The 25,445-nt window shown below is 42.1% G+C and overlaps 2 protein-coding genes across 14 annotated transcripts in view; one reads left to right on the forward strand and one right to left on the reverse strand.

Moving 5' to 3' along the window:
• The window catches only part of nbeab (neurobeachin b), a 252,065-nt gene that overhangs the window by 42,485 nt on the left and 184,135 nt on the right, over nucleotides 1-25,445 (reverse strand). For 11 of the 13 annotated variants that reach the window (XM_036001181.1, XM_031297412.2, XM_036001183.1 and 8 more), the window contains 2 exons: nucleotides 1,132-1,249; nucleotides 944-1,046 (listed from right to left, as the gene is read on the reverse strand). In XM_036001181.1, the coding sequence (XP_035857074.1) occupies nucleotides 944-1,046; nucleotides 1,132-1,249 (221 nt within the window). Of the gene's footprint in view, nucleotides 1-943; nucleotides 1,047-1,131; nucleotides 1,250-15,636; nucleotides 15,658-20,770; nucleotides 20,792-25,445 lie in introns of those variants that run through there. The other 2 variants (XM_031297416.2, XM_036001186.1) reach the window with 2 other exon arrangements.
• Nucleotides 23,443-25,301, forward strand: mab21l1 (mab-21-like 1). The gene has a single exon (XM_031297421.2). It carries the CDS (start codon nucleotides 23,867-23,869, stop codon nucleotides 24,944-24,946), a length of 1,080 nt encoding a protein of 359 aa, XP_031153281.1. The 5' UTR covers nucleotides 23,443-23,866; the 3' UTR covers nucleotides 24,947-25,301.

Below are 25,445 nucleotides of genomic sequence, written 5' to 3' on the forward strand. Positions count from 1 at the left end.
CTGTTTTAGCTACAGAGTGAGACCTCTCACTTCTGTTCCATCTTTGTTGGGAGTCGCACATGCTCAGTAGCTAGGTAAGGACTACTAGCCAGTCAGAAACAGAGTATGAGGGCGTGCCCTGACAGTACTAGGTAAGGACTACTAGCCAGTCAGAAGCAGAGTATGAGGGCGTGCCCTGACAGTACCTAGGTAAGGACTACTAGCCAGTCAGAAGCAGAGTATGAGGGCGTGCCCTGACAGTACCTAGGTAAGGACTACTAGCCAGTCAGAAGCAGAGTATGAGGGCGTGCCCTGACAGTACCTAGGTAAGGACTACTAGCCAGTCAGAAGCAGAGTATGAGGGCGTGCCACGCTAGCAGCTAGGCGAGCATTATAACGTGTGTTCCAAAGTGACCACGTTTGTCTCTGAAGTAAAGGCTGGACTACAATAGAGCTGTTTGGAGCAGTTTGTGAACAGTGTTTTCTGTTGGAGATGGTAAGTCCCTTTGGGGTGGACTTTGGGCTTTTTCACTTTGTAAACCTATAACATGCACAAAAAAGACATATAACACAATAAAGGAAAGGGACAAAGCCAAAAAGCATAATATGAGCACTTTAAGGAAATGTGCTTGTTTTGTAACAGTGTGTTTGGGCCTGTTAGCAGTGTGAGAGTCTGAAGGGAATATGTGGTTTTCTCTGTGGTCAGTGGCCTGGCTGCAGCCCTGCTGTATAAAGTCTTCAGTCAGAGAATTAGGTCAGTTCAGTAAGGGTCAGTGCACATCCACTTCAACAACTGCTGCAATGGGACTACAAATGACTGTGCTGCAGGCGAGGCTGCCCAGATGTTCCAACACACAACACAGAGAGGTAACATCGCCCATTAAGAAATAACAATATTATTCCACCTATATTATTAAGTATTTAACAGTGCTGAATTCATTTTCTTTTGGCATGTGTGACCCACCTTGCTTGTGGAAGTCCATAGCTGGTGCCCACTCCCACTCGAGGAAGACTGTAGACCACTTTCTTTACTGTGGCCTGGTCAGGAAAGTTGAACATGACTGATGCTGTGAAACAGTGAGAGATATCCCTTAGTGGCAAAGCACAGGAGAATCATGGCTTTCACATGCTGTAATTGGCACCTTCTCTTACTTCTGTTGGCCATAAAGACCTCCATCGCTGTGTTCTGCAGGAGGTAGCGTCTGGAGAATACCGCCCGGATCTCACTGAACATCCACTTCCCATGTAAACCCTCAGTGTATGCTAAGACCTAGAAGGGCAGAAAAAGAAGAGAAAATGTCCTCAGGGTATAATAGTAGTACAGTATAAAAGCAGAGATCATGGCAGGTTATAGGTGATAAAGACTACTGTCCAAGTATTGGTGTACACTAAGCAGCTGCTTTGTGGGCATAAAAGCAATTAGTGAGCCAACTCTGTTTTCCAAACTGTATCAGATAACATGACAGTAGACATGACCTGGGCAACATTTTACAAAAGACAGATCAGTGGTTAACATTTGCTTACTGCTTTACTTTTACAAAGTTGGCAGTTGTTGTTGTACTACTTTGTGAACTGTCTGTTTATGGGCACCACAGCAATAGTTGGTGAAACATTGAATAGTGCTCTAGTATTCATTATTTCACAGCTAGGACTAAAACCTGCACACGCAAGCCAATTCCTCTAACCATAGGCTACTAAAAACAATTCTTAATAACTATTCTGTTCGTTTTATTCAAAATGGAATATCAATATCACACTAGTACATGTTAATTCAATCGTTATCCAACTATAAATCAAGGAATCCCACATCGCACATTTCTCCGGCCGTTCTGCGCGCTGCTGAGCTGGGTTCTCTGCTTCCACCACCTGGGCCACATCGCCTAAAACTACCACGATGTGTGACTGCTACACGCAAAAAAGGGGACACGCCGAATTTCTCGATAAGCCGCGCCTGATTGAACCGTGCTGCAACATGTTGAGTATTACAAAAAATAATAATAATAATGAAAAAACTAGGGCTGTCAGCGTTAACGCGTTAATCGCGATGCAAATAAGGGCCGACACGATGCGATTCATTTTTTTTTAATCACATTATTCGCATGCCGGCATTTATTAATTTATTTTACACTTCACTCTTTGCTTTGCGTCGTGCCTAACAGGCTACTATTTTGACCCTTTGCAGCACCGTTACTTATCATCAAGCTGCCACTTCCTCCTAACACATCCTGCTGCTGCAGGCTGCAGGCATGATGGAGAAACACAACAGCATGACATCCAACATGAAATCCTGAATGGCGTTTTTTATTTTCCAAAACTCCTGGACGGCTCGTAGACAAGTCAAAAGCCATATGCACATTGTGTAAAGCCGAATTAAAATATCACCGAAGCACGTCAAGCTTGAGCTACCAGCTACGGAGCTAAGCATAGTAGTACAGTTAACGTGATGCTACCCACTCAGGCAAAGCACTATTTTGGAGAGTGCTACTTGCCGAACTGTGGATGAAACCAAATCCCAAAACATTACTACAACTCTTGCGAAACGGGTGGCAACTACCTGCAGACCTGTCAGCATCGTAGAGGACTCGGGTCTTAAAGACGTACTACGGTTGGCATGTTCTGACCCGTCTCATTGCTGTCGAGGGGGACAGCAGCCCCACACACAGCCTGTACGACACGGAGGAAGCAGCCACACTGGAACTGCTGCAAGATGCTGCAAACGCTGTCTCATTAACCGGTGATCACTGGATGTCAGTGAGGAATCAACATTATTTAGGAGTTACTAAACACTATATGGACTCTGGTAAGGATAGGGATTTTTAGTTTTTTAGTTAGGTACTTGGAGGAATTGTGCAATAATGACAGATTCACACATTTTTCCTTTGTTTACAGTAAATAAATAATTACAAATCTTAAAATCAAGTTCATAAAGTAACTTTCTTTGCATTCATTTGATTCGCAAACAAGATGCACTGGTTAGAATTGCTTTCAATTTTTAATATGTACTTAAAAACTGTTCTGAAATGCAAAATAATAGAATTTTAATCATGTGATAAAATATGGGATTAATCGCATATTTGGGATTAAAAAAAATGTATCGTTTGACAGCCCTAGAAAAAACACACATTCACATACCTATGCCATATGGTAAAACTGCTTGTGACTACACAGTACAAGTTCTGCTTTCAAATGTTTAGTTAAAGTAAAAAGAGAGGCATTATCAACACACATGTCCTTTAAGGTGGAGATTTTCAACACTAATATAATGCTGGATGATAAATAATAATGCATCATATTTTAATTGTGATATTTTGTGAGTAGACTCTGAAACTGTCAGGTAAATGTAGCAGTACGTTGTTTTCCTCTGAAGTACAATAGAAGTACACAGTAAGTCAGTAATATACAGTTAAGTTGCATATTAAGTGCTTTGAGGTCCTTCTGTAAGTTATTTCGGAGTACAATGGTTCAGGAGAAAGCTACAAGCAGCAATACAGGAGGCCAAGCAATCGGCCCGTTCCAAACAGGCATTAGTTTAAAAACAGAAAGAGTAAAAAGGACATTACTGAGACATTATACCATATCTCAAGGCACTTTTTGCAAAATATGAAGCTCTCTACAGATTCTCTTTAATGTTTCACACTTTTTCAGGTGGTCTATAAAACTTAAGTGGTCAAAAAGGACCGCCTGGGTGAGTGACACATAAATAATCAATAAAAAAAACTATCATGGCGAGGGGAAGAGCGAGCAGACAAAGGATCATTAGTGTACAGTATGCAGCACCACTGGGACTGCAGGTCCACACACATAAAACCAAGACAGTTGTTCTGACAGGTGAGAATAGTCCACCCCCTCCACCGCCCTCCTCCTTCCATCTCACTTCCCTCTGACTGAACAATTTTGTCCAACAGTGTGAGCTGGGGAGCAACCTCATCAACTCCCCAGGTTATAATCACACATAGGTTCAGTTCAGAGAGTGTGTGAGAGAGAATAAAGATATAACAGGGTAGGAAGAAGGTGAGGCCCAACAGTACATCAGTGTGTGTGTGTGTGTGTGTGTGTGTGTGTGTGTGTGTGTGTGTGTGGTGGGGAGTCAGAGTGAGATGTTCAGCTGGGTTAGGTCTGATGCTAATGCTCATTTAAAATAGTGACAGGCTGGAAGAGTGCAGCGCGAGCCGGGCTGCCTTAATTTCTCCGTGGAATAGCTCATGCCCGACCTCCGTGCCACATCCAAAATCTCTGGAGCTCAATTAAAATTGGATTAGGTGGAGATGTTGGATGTGCAGTGCAGCATCTCTGGTGCTCTCCTCCCAGTAATGCCCTGCCTGACACCTCTGCAACCCCCAACTCAAACAGTTGTCATAGAGACAGCACGGCCCCGAGGAGGCAGCGTGCTGACTGGAGAGGGAATAGAGAGGATGGGAGGTGAGATGGAGGGACGGCCAAGGAGCTGTGGGCGCACTATTGAGGGCCAGCAGCCGCTCGCTAGGAGGCAGGGTAGCTTTTATCCCCCCCACCCCCCTGCTCTGCAGCCAGATGTTGTGGAAGTAGTCTTCTGAGTGTAATGCTGTAAGGCAAGTCATACAGATATGCATCATGGGAAGGCTAAAAAAGCTCACTCCATCAAGGCACTAGCAAGCTGTTATTTGAATACATATTAAGCCATTCGGATGGTTTTTCATTTTCAACAAATCTCTAGTCATTTTATTGTTTTATTATGTTTTTTTAACCATACAGTTTCCTCCTAAATTCTTCATTTGTTATATTAACTATTGTAACAAAAAACATGACCAACCCAGCAGGTAATTAAAAAAATGCAGGTTATACAGGTTTGTCACTTGAGGTTCTTAAGAATTAAAAAAATATATAAAAGCAGCTATAACATGGTAACTGATTGTCAATATTATATTGTTTTAGCACTGGCTGTTTCTTGTTTCCCACCTAAAGTGAACATTTTGCTGCCATGACAAAGTACAGGCCAAAGGGCTAGCTGTCAACAAAAGAGAGGCTAAAGAGGAGAGAAAAGAGCTGATTTCAAACAGCCCAGATCAAAAAAATTGTCATAACAACAAAGCTTTGGTCTAAACCAACACGCCGGGGCCCCTGTAGACTTGGAGATTTGACAAAGCCCAGCCCTCATTTTTTGAGGCCCAGCTGTAAAAAATGCCATTTAATGAACCTGTCTGCTGAAGCTGTCCCCTGCCTGTCAGAGGTGTCAGCCAGTGACAAGCGCTGGGGACGGCCGCCTCCAGTCACAGACAGGCCTGCCAGCTGGAGACATCGGCCCCAATCTAATCACGCCACCAGGAAGGGACCGGCGCTCTGCTCTTGGTCTGTCACGCTCTGAGCTGGGGGAGCAGTGAGGGGGCAGGTGGAGGGGTCTGCTATGGCCGACAAGCTCAGCCTTTTGTTTCCACACAGGTCCCTCCACGCAGGCTCATTAAGAGCCACAGGCGCATGCGCTGCTCTGCCAGCTGCAGGGAGATATACCTCTACAGCATAATAGCCATAATGCAATTTAATGTCTCTGTCCTCTCTTTCCTTTATCCCCCTTCTCTTCTTTCCCTGATTTGACAGAGGGCAGGCTGCATTCTGCCTGTACAACATCACAGGTGGAGAACGGAAAAATATTGTGACAGATGAGAGGAGGAGAGGCACAGGTGACACTGGTGTTTAGGCGGAAACTCATATATGATAATGTGCAGATGCTCAAATGGAGCACATCATACTTAAAAGCGATAGGAAGCCACTTTATGCATGGAAATAGATTCTAATCAAATCTGACTTCCGAATAGCTTTAACCCCGCATTGGCTGAGACACTATGACAGACGTTATTAATAAATCTAATGAAGCATTTTCTTTAAAACCTGATGCAATTTTTTTTCTCCCATGTGGGACAACACAATCCCCCTCCACTGCATTTGTACCAAAACAGGAAAATAATAGAATTCAGTGAGAGCCTCAAGTCAGCATGACGGATATATTTATATGAGACTGTGGAGCACTCTGACAACCTGGTACTGTATCACAGCACCTCCGCTGCATTCATCTAAGATTTGTCTAATAGGCTTCCACTATAAAGCCTCACAACTGCAGGGTCCCAGGCGGCCAAGGGAGAACAGCGAAGTGGAAGAATAAGGGGAGGATACGAGAGGCAGTTTCATTTTGAGTGATATGACTACTCCCCCAGGAGCGAGTGGGATGGATTTCACACATGGCAATTTGGAGGATCAGCACACACCGTGTATACTATATTCAATGGCTGACCCCAGGCAATATGGGCCAAATCTGTGAAGAGGTTGAGCAGTCGAAGAAGGGAAAGTGAAGGCATAAAGCTCAGTAACAGCAAAAGCAGAGAGCAACTCTCAGCCAAGTGGTAGAGCATCGTCAGCCGTAGACAAGGTGGTAGACTGGGTCACGGAGAAATTATTTACATCTGAATATGCTTGAAAGTAAAACACATAAGAGGCTAAATCAGAGCTAGGAAGTTTCACACAATTATTTAAAAATACTAAAAGGATCTGTTCACTCAAATTACAAATAAAATGACAAATATGTTCTTACTTACCCCATTTGATATCTAACAATGTAGATATGTAGTTTTGGTTTTATTTGTCTAGATTTTAAGATGTGCCTCTGAGATTTCTGCCTCTATTCCAACACAATGGAAGTAAATGGAAGTTTGTTTATTTGTGCTCATGCAAATGAAAACAAATTACATTAAAAAAAATAACACATTGTTTGGAAAGATAAGGGTGCTGTTGAATCTTTTAAAAAAATAAATGTTAAATGACAAATAAAAACAAAACTGTGTGGATAAATGCCACTTTGTTTTTTGTGATTTGGGTGAACTGACCCTTTAAAAAGGAAACACTTAGGAATAAACACAGTGTACATGATCTTCTTTCGACAAATGACTCAGGTGTCCCACACTGTGAAATTAAACTAATACTACCTTATAGAACTTTTTCAAGCCACACAAACAGAATTCTTAGTTGTCTGACCACGACATGCTGAAATCCACACTTTATTTCAGCTTTAATCCCTTTTCCATCCTGCAAGATTTATTCCTGAGCATCAAAGCATGTTTCTCATCTGATCACCCCTAAATGTGACAACTGTTATGAAACGTAGAAATACAACAATTTAAAATATTCCCACAGATTATTATAAATAAAAAAATATCAGCATTCCACTTGGCTCACTGTGAGAGCCATATCTCAACTTCAATAAAGTAGCAAGCTCCTAATGCAGGTATTGGAGGAAAAACAAGATACAGATTTGCATAATCAGTGTCACTATACATTTGGGTGGTAGCTGGAGTGTGGCAAGATGACACAGCTCGGGTGCTCTGGTAAGACCATTGGGGGAAAGGAGATGAATATGAATTAAATATGCTGGCAGTTCACTGCCCCAAATGTCCAGCCAAGTTTGTCAATAACATTTATGTCAGGGATGGTATTTCACGCACATTAGCAGGCCCTGCAGCGCTGTCTTCAACCCTGCCATGGTAGGACAGGTGGGAGGAGCCGTTTTCCTAGTATGCACTTTCTTCTTAAAGATTCAAGTCTCTTTAAACATTCTTTATCTGTCTGTGTTAAAATATAAAGCCTCAAGAATGGAGGAATGCAATGGAATAAAAAGTTACTCAGACTTCCCTACAGCGATGATACACAAGGTTTGGCATCAAGCCACACAATAAGACTTCTGTGAGGATAGAAGAAACAATACAAAATAAAATGTATTTCCTTGATGACCTTACTGATATACACAGTGAGATATGTACAAGTGCAGCGGGAAAATACACATTTAATGACCTACATTAGGACTGGGCGATATGGCCAAAATCTTCTATCCCAATATAGGTCATTTTATATCTGGATAAGGATATACACTCACCTAAAGGATTATTAGGAACACCATAATAATACCGTGTTTGACCCCCTTTCGCCTTCAGAACTGCCTTAATTCTTTGTGGCATTGATTCAACAAGGTGCTGGAAGCATTCTTTAGAAAGGTTGGCCCATATTGTTAGGATAGCATCCCCCACACCATAACACCACCACCACCACCAGCCTGCCCAGTGTTAACAAGGCATGACGGATCCATGTTCTCATTCTGTTTACGCCAAATTCTGACTCTACCATCTGAATGTCTCAACAGAAATCGAGACTCATCAGACCAGGCAACATTTTTCCAGTCTTCAACTGTCCAATTTTGGTGAGCTCGTGCAAACTGTAGCCTCATGTTCCTATTTTTAGTGGAGAGGAGTGGTACCCGGTGGGGTCTTCTGCTGGTGTAGCCCATCCGCCTCTAGGTTGTGCGTGTTGTGGCTTCACAAATGCTTTGCTGCATACCTCGGTTGTAACGACTGGTTGTGTGAGTCAAAGTTGATCTTCTATCAGCTGAAATCACTCGGCCCATTCTCCTCTGACCTCTAGCATCAACAAGACATTTTCGCCCACAGGACTGGATGTTTTTCCTTTTTCAGACCATTCTTCGTAAACCATAGAAATGGTTGTGGGTGAGAATCCCAGTAACTGAGCAGATTGTGAAATACTCAGACCAGCCCGTCTGGCACCAACAACCATGGCACGCTCAAAGTTTCTTAGATCACCTTTCTTTCCCATTCTGACATTCAGTTTGGAGTTCAGGAGATTGTCTTGACCTGAACCACCCCCCTAAATGCATGGAAGCAGCTGCCATGTGATTGGTTGATTAGATAATTGCAATAACGAGAAATTTAACAGGTGTTCCTAATAATCCTTTAGGTGAGTGTGTATCACAATATAGCATGTTTTTTGGTAATTCTATACAATACAATATACAATAAATAAATTGTCTATATGAAATAACCACAGGGTAAAACCTATTGTTCTATACTCCTGTGTGAATTACATACTTGACAAATCAAAAGGACTTCTCATTTTTTAAGAACTTTAGTGCAAAATAAACATAACGAGCAAGGTTAAAGCAGCCATATTATGCTCATTTTCAGGTTCATAATTGTATTTTAAGGTTGTACCAGAATAGGTTTACATGGTTTAATTTTCAAAAAACACCATATTTGTGTTGTACTGCAGTGCTCTCTCTCACTGCTGCAGATCCTCTTTTCACCTGGTCTCTGTTTTAGCTACAGAGTGAGACCTCTTTTCTTCTTCTTCTTCTGTACTATCTTTGATTGCACTGCACATGCCCAGTAGCTCAGATGTAGATCATGTCAGCTAGCTAGCTCCATAGACAGTAAAAGAAAGGCTGTTTCTACAACTTCGGTCAGTTACAAGGCAGGATTAGCTGGGAGACGCACATGTAAGTAGTTCTTTTGTAGATTATGGTGAACTTGTGTGTGTTGTAGCAGTGCTTTGCTATTGAGAACGAGGTAGCATGCTAGCGTTAGCATTAGCGTTAGCATGCTAATGCTATGAGCTAATGGTTGCGGTTAGCCTGCTCGTTTCGGCTTGTGACGTCACAATTGCCGATTTTGAACAGCTCACCCAGAGACTGAAGGCAGGACACATTCAGAAACCGTATCTCACTCTAAACAGCATGGATGGATTTTTTTCAAAGTTTGTATGTGTGTGGAAGCACCAGAGACACAAAATAACACCCCAAATCCCAGAAAAAGTGATTTTTTCATAATATGGGCACTTTAAGAATGTAAAGCGTCGTCCAAAAGACGTAAATATTGTAACTCAGTCTGTACTCAGTAAAAATGACATGTATGTAATGTCAAATTACATTTTAACATAGTTTTGACGATATATATTATACCAGCCCTAATCTACATGTAATTATAAAACAACATTTTATGTTTTTTCTTGTATTTAATACACAGTTGAGAGAAAAGTCCCACACACTGACCATTACGCAAGCAATAATTTTATTTTTCTAAATAAATTATTGCTTGCGTAATGGTCAGTGTGCGGGACTTTTCTCTCAGCTTTTGATCTGCTATTTTTGATCACATCCTACGCACCTGCCTGACAAAAGAGGAGTGCAAAAAAGTTTTCTTACATTTAATACACAGTTAAAATTACTTGTACATAAACCATCTTTTTTAGACGTGACCATGTAGTTGCATGCATGCGCTGATTACAAGTGCATGCTCACACCTTTACCCTTTACAGGGGTAGTAACATTTTCACTAGGAGCAGCTGCCACTCCATGTATTACATCATTTTGCCTTTTATTAACCAACCACCTACAGTATGGGAGCTGATTATCTGGCCTCTTTGTAGCTCTATTAGTTATATCTGTGTTTTTGAAAAACTTAGATATAAAGATTTAACACTTCTTTTAAAGCATTCAAGCTAGTATAACTCACCTTTGTAGCAGTTATACTAATGGTGTTAGTAAGTTACTTCAGAATTCAAGTCTTTATTGTGTGTATCTTTCTGTAAGTGGAAACTTAATTAGGTCTTGCAAGTAAATTATATCTAGCGAGTAAACAAAGAAAAAAAGAAAGGGACACAACGAAAATTTAAACACACATATGAACATGTGATGACCCCCCCTCCCCACACACACACACACACACACACACACACACACACACACACACACACACACACACACACACACTTAGTGAGCACATCATCCAGATAAACAGCTTGAGGATGCCTTCTCTAAGGAGCTTGAGAGAAGAGATGCAGTCATTTGGTATGGGGTCTTTTCAGCAAGCTTTTCCTAATGGGACTTTTTTCAGGGACTTGTCAGCCTTAAGATGACTGAAATCTTCCTGGCCTGGGTACCAGCTTCCTCTGGCTGCCACTGAGAGTGCCAAGCTGATCGCTTTAAAATCCCACTTTTCTTTCCTGTTTTTTATTTTTATTTTGTTGGTGTGTGGGAGGGATAGGGGCTCAGAGCAAGACAGAGAAGAAGAGAAAGAATGAGACAAGGATGGAGAGGCTGAGAGACAGAGGAGGAGAGGGACAGAAAGAGCAAGTGGTTAGACGAGAGGGCCTGATGAGCAATGAGCAGCTCACTCGTCCTCAATTAATCTTGTCTCTCTACCTTTGCTTTGCCGCTTCCCTCAGCACCGAGGTAATAATGACACCCTCATCCATTATCCTTTTATCCCTGTTATTCACTGGGAATTGCTTAATAATATGTTACAGATTTGGCCTCCTCCGTATAATTCTCTCTGTCGTTTGCAGTATATCATCTGGAAAACACACAGCCCCCTTACTGCTGGACGCTCTTTGAGGATTATCGTGGGTGACACCTTCGGGATGCAGCCAGAATCTGGAGCATCATTTTTTCAGGCATATAGTGGAATTACTCTGACTTATCTGTCATTGCCAAAAGCACAACAAGCCATCCAGGGCCAAAGCAAAGGTGGAACAGGTTCTTATCGGCTTCTCCGAAACGAGAGGGCTTGTAAATTTATGCTAATGAGGGCCTTTTGTCATCCAGGCTCACCCCTTGGGGCTGAACGGGCCTTGCAGGGGGATGATAATCTGGCTGTTGAGTGCACTAGATAATTTGTACTTTATCCTCATGTAATTATATAGTTTAAATCTTTTTACCAATGCTAATCCTACGACACGAGGAAGTGTCTTAACCATGTCTATGGCTCTTAGCGGCGCTAGTTAGCGTGCATCTGACTCTCATAAAAATCACGTAGGAGGAGAGCAGCACTGATGTAATTACTCTGACTTTCTGTAGCCTGTGCTATGAATCCTCATATCATTTTGATCCACCTTAGCAGGCAGGCAGGAAGCCAGGCTAGCAGCCTGGGGGTATGGGAGACAACTCAGAAAAGGTGAAAACAATGTAGCACGGCTGAAAGAGCCCTCCCCAATTTTTGTCGAGGAATAAAGATGGAGGAGACCAGGAAAATGAACTGAAAGGAGTCAAAGTAGTGCAGAAGGGCGGCTTTGCAGAGATTTTGAGGTCTCTCTGCTGTCCAGTGGGATTCCAGGCCCTCTTGTGTGCCTGCCAAAGCCGACAGCCCCTGACAAGCTGCTTGGCGTTCTGTAATTTGACTAATTACATTGGATTAGACCATATTAATGCAAGCTGTTTTCTCCAGGGTCACTGACCCACCCAGTGTGTCCCTTGCTAGTTCCCCCCTTTCGGTGTACACAAGAAAGAAAGAAGCCTCTTTGCTTCTTGAAATGATAAAACAATGAACATATATCTATATCCCTGACATTATTTTTATAATGGGAGAGAACATGTTTCAAAGCATCCACAGCAGAGAAAACGGTGAGATACAGCCTGCACTTTCCTAAGGCACATCATCACAGGATTCTTTGATAACAAACCAACTCCTTTGCCTGCATTATCTCTCTGCAGAACTAAATAGGGACTTTTATAAATCTCACAGAAGTCCCAGAGTTCATAAAATAGTTTTTTACACATTTGATGGGGATGTGGAGGCTGAGCTGATGCCGAAAACAACAGTGCAACATTTCATTTTAATTTGACTTTTATCTTATCAAAACATTAGGATGAAATCGTAGTAATGAGGCACTGGTTTTATGTGTAGTTTGGTCACAAACTTGTTTTTCTGAGGAAATAGTGTTTTGAAATCCATGATTAATATAAATAATAAAGGACACATCATTTGATCTGCTTTAAAAATGAGTAGATATACTCAGAAAACCAGAGAGGATACTTATTTCTACAAAGAAGTCGGGAAAACCAACCCTCATTTGCATTTGCAAAACTCCAAAATGAAAGGGGGGAAATGAGCCATAGAATGTGTGTGTTTTAATACAAGTGCTCTCCCAATTGTACCAAATCAATTTGAGTTTCCCACAATGGAGAGGCAGCTTCACTGTTTGTATGTGCTCCTCTGCCTTAAACATGGTGTAATAATAGTCTTAAACCAGGCGTTATAAAGACAGAATACCAAAGAGGCTTACAGCCTTGGTTTCATGAAACATTTAGGCAAAAGTTCCAAGGGCTAAGGATGATGAAAGAAGGTAAGCTTGAAAATGGGCTTCTGGGATCCACAGCCCTTATTGTACAGAAGTCACATCGAATTAATACTGAGGGCCATTTGGAGCCTTTCTTCTCCTCAGCTTTTCAGAACGGATTAAGCTATGAAAACTCAGAAATTACTAACGCACCTATTAGGCATTATGTTCACCCTTTCTCCTCTTTCCCTTTGAAAGTCATTGAATGCGCTTCACTTCACTCGCACTTCAATTCAAAAGTTGTTTGCATACTTGAAAGAAGGGCAATTTTTTAAAATGTGTCATGTAAAATGTACCGTCTACTTCCGCTTCCACTATAAGAAGCCCATCCCTGCAATTTGTAAAAATGTACTTACTCAAATACACATTTAACACCATTCTATAACCCAATTATTTACCATGTTGTGGGTCTGTATATTACATTAAACTATGTTGTAGCTTTGCTGATGCAGGCCACAGTATTTAGGCAGTTTACTAAAAGCCTTTGGTTTCCACACTGATAAAGGGCCAGTATTGCTCGGGCTCTCTCAGGCTCCCGCACCCCTCTTTGCGCTCTCAATGGCTCTTCAAAGAAGCGCAGGGAGTGCATGAATTGTAATTATGGCTCCTAACAGGATTCAAGAGCGCCCAAACGATGGCACTTGAGAAACAGGTCGTGCGGAGTTAAACGGCTGTCAGACACTCAAAGCTCCCCAGCATGTGAACGAACCCACAAAAGGCTGGACGTGTCCACTTCTAGGGCCCTCCTACCCACCTTCCCTCTCATAAGGAGAGATTAAAGATCAACTAAGACCCCTTTAAAGACCCATATAGTCTTTGTGCATTATTACTCACATTCCAAGTTAAAGGAAGAGTTAAAGTTTTACAGGTAAGATACTTAACCCGAAAAACAAGGGATAAAAAATGAGCTACTAAGAGCGGTATGATGTTTACTTGAATAAAGGCCAGTGAAAAGAAGTTACGAACTAAATCCTTGGCAAAATTCAAGGCAAACGTGACAGCCCCAGAGCGGCATATGAGGGGGGACGCAAAGGCTTGTCAGAGATCAGGTAATTGGTACCACCTGAGAAGCCAATCTAACCACAGTGTCAGATTATCTCCCGACCTCGCCTTCAGAATAACGGAAAAGATCATCTGTGCTCCCCGGACCGTTTCAATGACTCACCAGGGCACAAGACCCCTCAGTACACATTAGAGACCAGCCTTCAGTCAGGCCCTATCCAACTTCAGCCCCTTCCTACTCCCCAAAAGCACCAAAAAGAAACCAACCTGCAGCGTGAAGTCCCTATGCATGACCCTTATTAAACTCCTAATTGGATTGAGAGCCGCTAAGAAAAAAAAAATTCAGCATCGTTCATTCAGCTGAGATTTTCTTCAGCCTTCCTTCCAGTAGTTTGCCTCTTCAACAATAACATTCAAAATCAAGTCACTGAAAACTTTTTTCTCCCCTTTTCAAAACACAACCACATTTTTCCAAAAATGGGAGTATAGGCAAAACCTTTTTCACCTTTTCTTTTAAGGCACAGCACTATTTGATTTTCACAGGGTGCAAGTGACAGGCTGAAACAAAGCCCAGCGCTGGCCATTGTGTAGCCTTTCAGTGTTGTAATGGTCTTAAAATGGCTACAAGCAGGGTCCTATTCAGTGGTGACCAGGCTGCTCAGCTCTCTTCTCCATATCCAAGACAAACTGTGCACTAAGCGGGAACTCGGAGGTCAGCTGATGAGTGAACGAGGGGCCGAGTTCACTTATAAGCACAGTCTCAGACTATCAGTGCCTGTAGGAGTTCTCAACACAGTTCCACTAATTGTAGAGAATAAATAGTGCCATAACAACAACATCAATTAAGTTCATTATGGAAAATAGCATAATGACAATAATTACAAAAATATCTCATTAAGAAATAGAATGAGAGACAGGGGAGTGTATTAATAGCAGACAGGTGTACAACACACCGCAATTATGGAAGCTGAAATTAGTTCATTGCCTCAAGGCAAACAGAAGAGAAAGGGAGGGAAGGTTGTAAGTGAGTGTGTGTGTGTGTGTGTGTGTGTGTGTGTGTGTGTGTGTGGGGGGGGGGGGTAGTTCAGAGCTGGGAGTAGGACTGATGGAGAGAGGCTCACTGACAAAAAAGGAATTGCAAATAAGCAAACAAAAATGTCTTAAATGTGTAAATTAGGGAGAAAAATAAGAGGGAAAAGCAGCTTTTCCCTGCAGACTGGTGCCTTAGATGAGAAGGGAGCAGCGAAACGTGATCAAGGGGAGCCGTGGAGCGGTGCGGCAGGCGTCAAGATGAGCACTGAGCCAGCGAGTGGCAGCTTCTCCTTTCCCAGTCAATCATTCATTACAGACCCAAGTGCTGTGGAGGAGTGCCTCCTCTTTTTGACCTATCATATTACTGCCTCTGTAAACTCCTAATCCTCCCTTCGTTAGATGGTGTCAACAGCCGACATGCTCTCACCCTGCTCCTGCACTCCCCGCTCAGACACCTCCCAAGCCCTGCCAAGACAGAATTGACACTCTAATAAAATCGTTTGAAATTTAACAAGGTAGAACGGCACAACTTTATCCATCTTTTTGGTACTTTCATCCCCCTTTTTGACTTGTTTGTTTTTATCATTAGAAAGAGATTCAGAAAATTCACGTACAACTAATAATTTTAAAGTTTTTCTTTTTGGTTTTTGCCATCAATTCCAGACCTCCAGTCCACAGTAAGCAACGCTAAAACAGCATGACCTTAGCTCTGCAGCCTTTCATTGGCTGGTCTGAGTGGCCTGGTTCTTTTCGCCTTGGGGCTGTTCCCGAGCAGGTGGAAGCCTGGAGGCAGGAGCCTGCACATCAGCCCTTCTTCGTCCATCATGACTCTTTCATGGGGAGCCTGTCTCCTGAGCTTCTCTACAGCCCAGTGAGATGACTACCATTATCTGAGTCCAACAGATGAAATCGCAGCAGGGCTAAACAACATTCAGATACATCTGCGCATGCACGCACACATGCACACACGCACACACACACACACACACACACACACACACACACACACACACACACACACACACACACACACACACACACACACAGGGGTTAGCACCAATCAGGGACTCGCTGTGTGAATGTTGTTATTTAGGTAAACAAAAGAATCAGAAGCAGACAGAAGAATAGGAAACCAGGTCAAGCATTTGTGTTTTGGCAGAGCTCCAAAAAGGAGTTTTGGAGTGGGTGATTATGGTTTTGTCATGCTGATCACAAATAACAGCAAACAATCACGTTCATCACAAGCATGTGCAAACATATCACACAACCAACTGTCCTTCACTCACATACATCAGCGCACAGACCCCCATATTCTCTCAAACACACACACGCACACGCACAGTGTGTGGATGGGTTTAGGTAGGGTCCCAATTTAAGCTGACAGATACCAGATAGTAGATACTCGAGGAAATGACAGCACTGATTCAGGATGGTTCTGAGGTTAGCTGAATGTGACACTGTCGCAACAAAACTATTACACATGAGTGAAGGCCAGCAAAGTTCATTCATTTCTTGATGACATACAGCACATAAGCCTAGTCTGTTAGGATCTTAAAATATCTTACCTAACTAGAAATACATATGTAAATTTGTGAGATAAACTTTGTCACGGTTGAGACACACCTACCATATAACACGGTTTGAGGGATGTTAATTACCATATAAAATAAGCAATTGGCATCCTGCCCCATATGTCCCACTTTTTCAGTGAGGAAGATGGAAATGAGGTGGGCTAGATTTGATTGTGACATGCTTTCCGTCTGTGCTCACAATGTGTGGCTTTGCCAGTAACAGGCTAATATTCAGCACAGCTCACCCCCACCAGAACTAATGAAAGTAGACAAAATGTCTCTGCTGCCATCTTTGTCTAGCATCCGCTCAGGGTGAGCCTCCCTCTTTCCCTCCTTTCCTTTTCACCTCCCCTCTTTCCCCTCGCTCTTGAAGGGAGGGTGACAGCGGCATAAAATGGTGGCGACCAAATGTGCCTTCCATGTGGCAGCAGTGGTGGGGGTGACAGGCCAGGCTGTGGCCAGCGCTATCAGCACTGTGTGGCTGTTGCTTTGAACAAACTGGATGGTCGCCATGGAGGATCAGGGCCGAGCTGATGAGACACCAGCGGTTACAAACAAAAGCAGCTCAATATCAAATCAAGAAACAGCCAGGGTGGCCACCCATCCACTACGGAAATCAGCTCTTTGATAAATGTACTGTTACTGTAGTTGTCAAAGGTGGCTTGTTAATAACCAACTGTTATTCCTTGTAGGCAGTTTTAATGCGTAGAATTACATTCAGAAACAATTTCTAGGTAACAATAATTTAACCAAGATGCTATTGTATTAGATGTAAATATCAGATATACAACTCTGAGAGAGTATAGGGATAGAGGATGGCTTATGTTGTACAAATTGTAAAATCTTCTGAGAGAAACTTGTCATTTTGGGTTATATAAATAAGTTAACTTGAAATATAAGATATAAAATGCATAAATATCACTTAAAGGATATTCATCCACGCATAAAACTACTGAATAAGGCAAACTGGCTTCATCCATGCAATTTGGGGTTGGGTCTTTCAGGGGGGCTGTTAGTTAACCTTGAGCTCAGAGGATGATGAAGCAAGGGCATAAATCACAGAGTGAAACAAGGCAGACTCCTCCGATTCATTAATGGAAATGATCTGTCAATATGCTGGAGTCAATTCACACGTGTCAGCTGGGCTCAGCACACAATGGGCCAGCCAACTTATGAACTCCCAGCACCACTCCATCGAGTCCATAAAACAACTGGCATCGCCGCTGGGGAGCACCCCGAGACACCACCCTCTTGCACAGACCACCAGATGACACAGATGGGGCGAAACCAAACAAAGACGAGACTCCCTTTGTACAAAGAGGGACCCCTTTCAAAAGCCATTCATGCAACAAATTGGGGAAATCTGGCCATGCAACACTCCGGGTTTGCTCTTTTATTAGCGTGAGCCTTACGTCACAGTAACTGAAATCAGATTTATGGCTCTTTTCTACAAAGGAGGTTAAAATCAAGCCTACTTCTAAGACACAAACACTTTTTTTTAAAGCCCTGTTAACCAACAACAGTTTAGCCAGTTAACAAACCACCATTTTGCAAATGTGCCAGAGTGTAACAAACCATTTATCTTTTTACAAAACTTTGCCACCTTTGGAGAATAATGACCAAAACATCAACTAAAGAAAAGCTAATGAAGAAAACTGCTGTACACACAAGGACGATGTTGATCCATGCTTACGTGTCCTCTACACTCGAGTTGATGGATTGTTTAGCTAAATATAGAGCTCACTTTTCCAACATTTGTTATTGTTAAATCTACTTGACAAGCTTGCAGGCAAATGTAATTATAGTTTCTATTTTTTGTGTTCACTGTATCGGTTAAAGCAGCAGATAGTAATGATTCTTAGTAGTCACAGAAATTAATGACTATTAATATCAGTCCCAGGTACTGTAGGGGACTCCTCCATTTTATGGTAGCAGCATGAAGCTTTAGTTCTTTCGCAGGCAGCCCATCAGTTAGGGAGGTGTGGTTCCATGTAGGTCATTAAATGTGTGTGCACAGGCTCTCTCTTAGTAGGCCCTCTGCATTTTTCTTGTTCTTTCTCAGCTGCACACCCTCGCTGTTGCAGCAATCTGCATAGAGAGCCATTTGTCATCATTATCCTGGCTCTGACAGTTGGCACCCAGCACCTCAGATCTCTAGGACTGGCAATTATGAACCCTTCATCCCATATTTAAGCAACATTGCCTAATTTCATCACAGGGCTCACCGGCAGCACTTGATTACCAACAGCCCCAAACCTAGAATATGCCACCAGTTCTTCCATTCCTTTTGTGCTTTGATGTTCTCCTACTCTGAGATCACATGATAAGTGGGAGAGAACTGGGTTCAGTTCATCAGAGATTTGAAATTACTTATAAGACACAGGGGCTGCAAAGAGGACTGTGGACGAGCATCAGGGGTCAGTGGGCAGATGATTACAGCGCCCACCTTGGTGATGGTAGACATCTCGCAGACATTAAGATTAATCACACTGCTGCTGCTGAATGGTTGCCTTTTTACGACTGACAATGATGAAAGTCAGGCATGCAGTTTTCTTTGATAAATAAAAGAAAATGAACAGGGAACTGTATTTTACAAATCAATTCTTTGAGAACAATCTCGGCCCTACCAATTTGCAAAAGACATGATGAATAAAGATAATAAACCAATAAAGCCACAGTCCTGCTCCAGTCTCTAACACACCCCATGTTCAGCATTGTCATGTACAACAGAATACAACGCTAAACTGTGTGCTTATAAAACCAGTGGAAAGCACTGCACCAGCACTTTCTCTGCACTCAACTGCCAACTGCATAACCTGTGCAGGAATAATAATAAAAAAGGGCACTGAACACAATGTAAGCCTGTATTTTCCTTTTGTGAAGCAAACCAGGCATTTTCTGGATCGTTATTTTGGCAAACAAAACTGAATTGTATTCATGCTAAATTCATGCAAATACATGCATGTAATTTATCACGAAGGCTGACAAGCATACCATATTGCAGAGGGGAGGGGTGAAGGGCCAAATGAAGCTGAGACAATCAATTAAGTTTTATAATTCACACTTTTCTCCATCTCTCAGTTTTCTCAAAATTTCCTTCATGCTGATAAGTTTGGTGTTTTCTATGTGTGTGTGTGTGTGTGTGTGTGTGTATGTTATAAATATGGTTCATAGTGAACAGAGCCTGTTGAGTTGATCACTAGAGGCTCTCTGAGAGCCTCTGGCTATGTGGTCCAGCTTCCTGACTTCACCGAAGGAGGCTGCTAATAAACAGCGGAGAATAAAACAAATGAAGGGACACAATCCAAAGGGGGTCTTCAGTGAGGCTCCGGGCCCAAAAATTAACTGGCCTCCTACAGAGACACCATATTGCTTGGAATAATAACGTTCCGTTATTAAAAATCCCAATGACAATTTCATTTTGTGACAAATAAAATTATAGGAAATGTGTCAAAGTGAGTGGCTCTCCCATGAGATTAAAGTATATTATTTCTCCCAGTTTGACAGCTGGTATCGATGTCACTTCTCTGAAGTGTCACTGCTTTTAATCTTAATTTATATAGAAATATGTCATCCTATTAAGTCCACTTTGACTAATCTGCTAAATTAAAACAAAATTGAAACATAAATTAGTAGGCAGCTAGCTGGTAAACTCCCTTTTGTATGGGACATGGCTTGAGAGTCTCTTTTTCAAAACTATATGACCCCACAAATGTAATGAAAAAGCATATGGCAGACCTCATTTGTTCTCGTGTAATAGGATTATTAAAATAAAATAAAACGTCATCCATAATTATGATATGATACCAGTCAGAGGATTGCTGGTCATAAAGGTCTTGATCCAGCTTAAAATCAGCTAAATGCTATACTTATATAACCGCCATTGACTATTTAGTTTATAGTCATTAGATAATACAGGAAATTGAAACTTAGCATGCATAAATGTTATTGTAAAACATTTTGTTTCGAATATGTAAAGTTAAAGCCAGAGCCAAACAGGATTGTGTTGGTCAAAATAGCCAATAAACATTCATGTTTGTAGAAAAAAGGTTTTTCATCCCCCCCCCCCCCCCCCCTGAGCAAAATATTATTATTTTTCATTAAATGCTTGAGGTTACATACTGTTTTGTACATACAATAAAAATAATTTGACTCTGATTATTTGTATATGAACACATACGTGTTAGTTAAATCTATATTACTAATTCATGTGTATAAATACTGCATAAAGACTGGAGGATGAACTATAAAATAAAGCAACATACATTTAATGACTTTGGCTACAATCAGTAGAATATCATTTCAAGTCACTCAAAGCATGAGTGGTGTCATCAAAGGGAAATTTCAGCCATCAGACAAGCACCATTGACCTTATGCCCGGCCATGTTAACAGGACGATCAGTCTTGCTAGAAGAAAGGAAAAAGAAAAATGGAGGAGAAAAAATGAATAAGTGTAGAGGCATGCTCTGGAAACAAAGAGGCCTTCAAAACAGGGTCACATGCTCGTGCAAAATTAGGGGAAGTAGAAGGCATTGTATTGATTTACACAATCGTGCATGCATTTTGCTGGGTCAGAAATAGGCCTGTACTGGAATCATAGCCCCATATATCACACTGGAGGGCCTCCAGTAGCCTAGCGTGATCGCCAACAAAGCTTGCAATGTTGTAATGGTAAAGATATGGATAAGAAGATTTGATTGTTAGGCTAGACCTGACAACTGCTCGAGTCTTGGGACTGCAGAGCAGGTTGAGTTACAGTGAGATCTGTGCAGCCACATGCTTTAGATTAAAAGGTGATAATCTCAATGAAAACCCCCCCCCCCACCCCACCCCCCTCTTCTATCACGCATATGGACGGCCAAAGGCCGGAGCACAAACTCAAGAGGTGCAACTGGATTCTGAGGTATCTGACTTGGAGCAAGATAGCCTGGAAAGTGAAACTAGTCTGGTTTCAATAAAAGCCAAGTACCTGCTGGGCCACAGACAGTGGGAGAGAGTGAGAGAAAAGACTATCAAAGCCTGAGAGGGCAAGAGGCTTTTAGCTACCTCTCACCACATGAAAACCTTCTATAATGTCCTCCATATCCTCCAGAAATATGTCAATGAGAAGATATATTTTTGGATGGGAAATTTATTTAGACCTAAATGTGATAACCAGAATATAATCGTATTATTTATTCTCAGAATGAACCTTTATATATATATACCTCTATCATGTCCCATAATTAGAGTAACAAAAAAAAAAAAAAAAAAAAAAGATGCTACTCCATATCTGTAACTTCTGCCTGGTAACAATGGAATTATCACTGGCAGTGTGTCCGTGACAGGATGTGATGATAATGGGAGTCACCTATCTATCAGGGTCCATCCCGCACACTCCGCCTCCCGCTCAGCCGCATCCATTCAGAGCTGACGAGCGCCGGTTTGCCCTCGTAATGTCTGGTCGTATGCAGTTCTGACTAGAGCAGAGATGAGTGTAAATGCCTTTGTGTTCTTTATCTGATCCGTGCAGCATTATCTTTTTGAAGTCCTCTTCAAAGCATGCACTGTACCTTGTGAGACGGAGTGCCAGTGCAATGATGAGAGCCACAGAGGGTTTAGTGTAGATGCAAGATCTCTTTATTGTGAAGCACTGTCTGTATCAGACCACGCTGTACCTAACAACGACACACTGGGACTTTACATTAAACGGTCAGCCATGCCAATCTTAATTGTTATAATTATTAGCAATTAATGCTTTTTATGTAGCTTTTTTTTTTTTTAAATACAAAATACTTTCTCATGCTATTGTTGTTTTGTTGCTGCTATCTTTATCTTGTTCAAGAAAAAAGAAATGATAAGAAACAGCTTGTAGAATTCTATATTATTTATTCAAATTTAATAATGAATTTAGATTGCTGACATTTATGAAAACAAAAACATGAATTCAATAATACAAGCATTTTCAATATGATCTAACAATTAGAAAACAATTCACTTTTTTTACACATTTTTTCTTTTTCTTTTAGGAGATGAACCCACATCAAACAGATAGTTTAGTATATAGGTCAGTGTGCATTTCATTTTTGAGCAACGTAAGAAAGAAAAGTACATCAGGATTACAACTTCTATTTTTTTATTCTTACATTATGCATTAATTCGATGACTGTAAAATACTGGGTGTGCACAACACATTATAGGAGCTGCCGCGCAGGAAAAGAGCAAAACAATCTGCATGGTAACACAAGCTCCTGATGTGAACTCCAGGTATAAACTCTCTTATGCGTCACATCCACGATAACGAATATGTCAAATATAATCAAAATGCTAAATATAAATAGCGCGGTCACTTTTTCATCTTTCAGAAATAAGCGCGCTACCTCACCAACGAATTGAACTAATCCTGAGAGCTCTAATTAATAAACTTCCTCATGATTTTATTAATATATGGCTTCAAAAAGCACAAATAGGCCAAACCTAATTTATAAATTACAATTATATTTTTGTTTTAAAAAAAACCTCACTAAATTACTCAATTCTAATGTAAATTAATCTGATGCGCCGTATGAAGAAATTAGATCCGGTCCACTGGAGAAAAAGACAGTATTTAAATACGGCAAATTTCAGAGTTTTATTATCCGAAAACATAAATACTTTAACAACTCTAAATCCACCTACTGTTTCATATATGACTGAATATAGCGGACTACAACAGCAGCAGATAGAGTCCAAGAAAAAGAAACGTAACGCAGTGAAATTGCTCTTTTTTTTTTTCCTTCTCTTCAAATGCGTAGGTGTACTACCGCTCCTCGATATACTACTACTACCTGTACTTTCTACTTGTATATAACACCCGGGGATGAATTTGTTTTCGATAAACTGGGAAGCGGTGACGCATCGGACAGCGATTGGACATCTTGGATCCAACTCCTCCCTTATAATAAAGAGTGTGTGTGTGTCTCCTGTTGTAAAACACAGCAACACCGGGCGCCTGCGTCAGGAGGGCACACTCCACTCTGCGCAATTACGCGGACTCCTAAACTGGCACAGTGTTCAGAGAAAAACCAAAAGGCTGTTTTTCTTCGAACATCACAAGGTTGAAATGGACTTTTAAGCAGCAGGCCATTCTGATCATTTCGAGGACTTGCTCCGTGCACTTCAATGCAGTTTACGCTACAACAGCAGTGAATGTTATGATATGATTATAACGCATATGTGCACCGAGCGCCGCTTTGAATAGGTGTCTTATAAATTATAAGACATTTTTTTTCTTTTTAAATAGCTTTCTTTCTTCTCTAAAATTGGCTCCCGTACAAACAGCCGCGTTGGATCCCTCGGCTTACTGCGAGACTCCGGTGTACAACCCGGATCTCTGCCCTAATATGATAGCCGCCCAGGCAAAGTTGGTGTACCACCTCAACAAATACTACAACGAGAAATGTCAGTCTCGAAAGGCAGCCATCTCCAAGACCATCCGGGAGGTGTGCAAGGTGGTGTCGGATGTCCTGAAGGAGGTCGAGGTGCAGGAGCCCCGCTTCATCAGCTCTCTCAGCGAGATGGATAACCGTTTCGAGGGACTGGAGGTCATCTCGCCCACCGAGTTTGAGGTCGTGCTCTATCTCAATCAGATGGGAGTGTTCAACTTTGTGGACGACGGATCTCTCCCGGGCTGCGCCGTGCTCAAGCTCAGCGACGGCCGCAAGAGAAGCATGTCTCTCTGGGTTGAATTCATCACAGCCTCCGGGTACCTCTCGGCGCGCAAGATCCGCTCGAGATTCCAGACCCTGGTGGCGCAGGCAGTGGATAAATGCAGCTACAGAGATGTTGTCAAAATGGTCGCTGACACGAGTGAGGTGAAGCTGCGCATTAGAGACAGATATGTGGTGCAAATCACGCCGGCTTTCAAATGCACTGGGATCTGGCCACGAAGCGCCGCGCACTGGCCTCTCCCTCACATCCCCTGGCCGGGACCTAACCGAGTGGCAGAAGTCAAAGCGGAAGGTTTCAATCTTTTATCCAAAGAGTGCTACTCCTTGAACGGCAAGCAGAGCTCCGCGGAGAGCGACGCCTGGGTCTTGCAGTTCGCCGAGGCCGAGAACCGTCTCATCCTGGGCGGATGCAGGAAGAAATGCTTGTCGGTCCTCAAAGCGTTGCGCGACCGTCACCTGGAACTGCCCGGACAACCCCTCAACAACTACCACATGAAAACTTTGGTTTCCTACGAGTGTGAGAAGCATCCCAGGGAGTCGGACTGGGATGAGAACTGCCTCGGCGACCGCCTGAACGGGATACTATTGCAGCTGATTTCATGTTTGCAGTGCAGAAGGTGCCCGCATTATTTCCTGCCTAATTTAGACCTGTTTCAAGGAAAACCTCACTCTGCTCTAGAGAATGCAGCCAAACAGACTTGGCGACTGGCAAGAGAAATACTGACCAACCCCAAAAGCTTGGAGAAACTCTGAGGTAAAAATAAATAAATATGTTAGTTCACCTCGTCTTAAAAAAAAAATATGATGGCATAGAAGCCTAAGGAGCTCATAAACGGACAGGAAAAAAAATTGCCAATCAATTTGCAAAGTCTCGTGAAATGTGACTGTCCTCTGTTGTTGAAAATATTTCGGCCGAGCCTGTTTCAACATTATTTTTATGACAGTTTAGTTTGCCACTATCCCCGTGCACCTTTCGGCGGTGTTAATGTTTAGGAGACAGTTGAAATGATTGGCTCCCATTAATCCAGGAGGCTTCCTCTCCGTGCCACACGGTTGCCTAAATCCTACATTTCCTTAAATGCTTTAAAATAAAGCCCCCGTGACAAACTTTGGAGAACAAACTAAACCCATCTGTACATTTTATACTGTAAATACATTCATAGATTGTGATTCGAGTGGTCTGGAATTGTGAATGTTGTTCTGTGACACGTAAATAGGATCCACCTGTTTAAATCTACTTCTGAACTTTTTC

Source organism: Sander lucioperca, chromosome 5 (genome assembly GCF_008315115.2).
Source record: "Sander lucioperca isolate FBNREF2018 chromosome 5, SLUC_FBN_1.2, whole genome shotgun sequence".
Classification (NCBI taxonomy): domain Eukaryota; kingdom Metazoa; phylum Chordata; class Actinopteri; order Perciformes; family Percidae; genus Sander; species Sander lucioperca.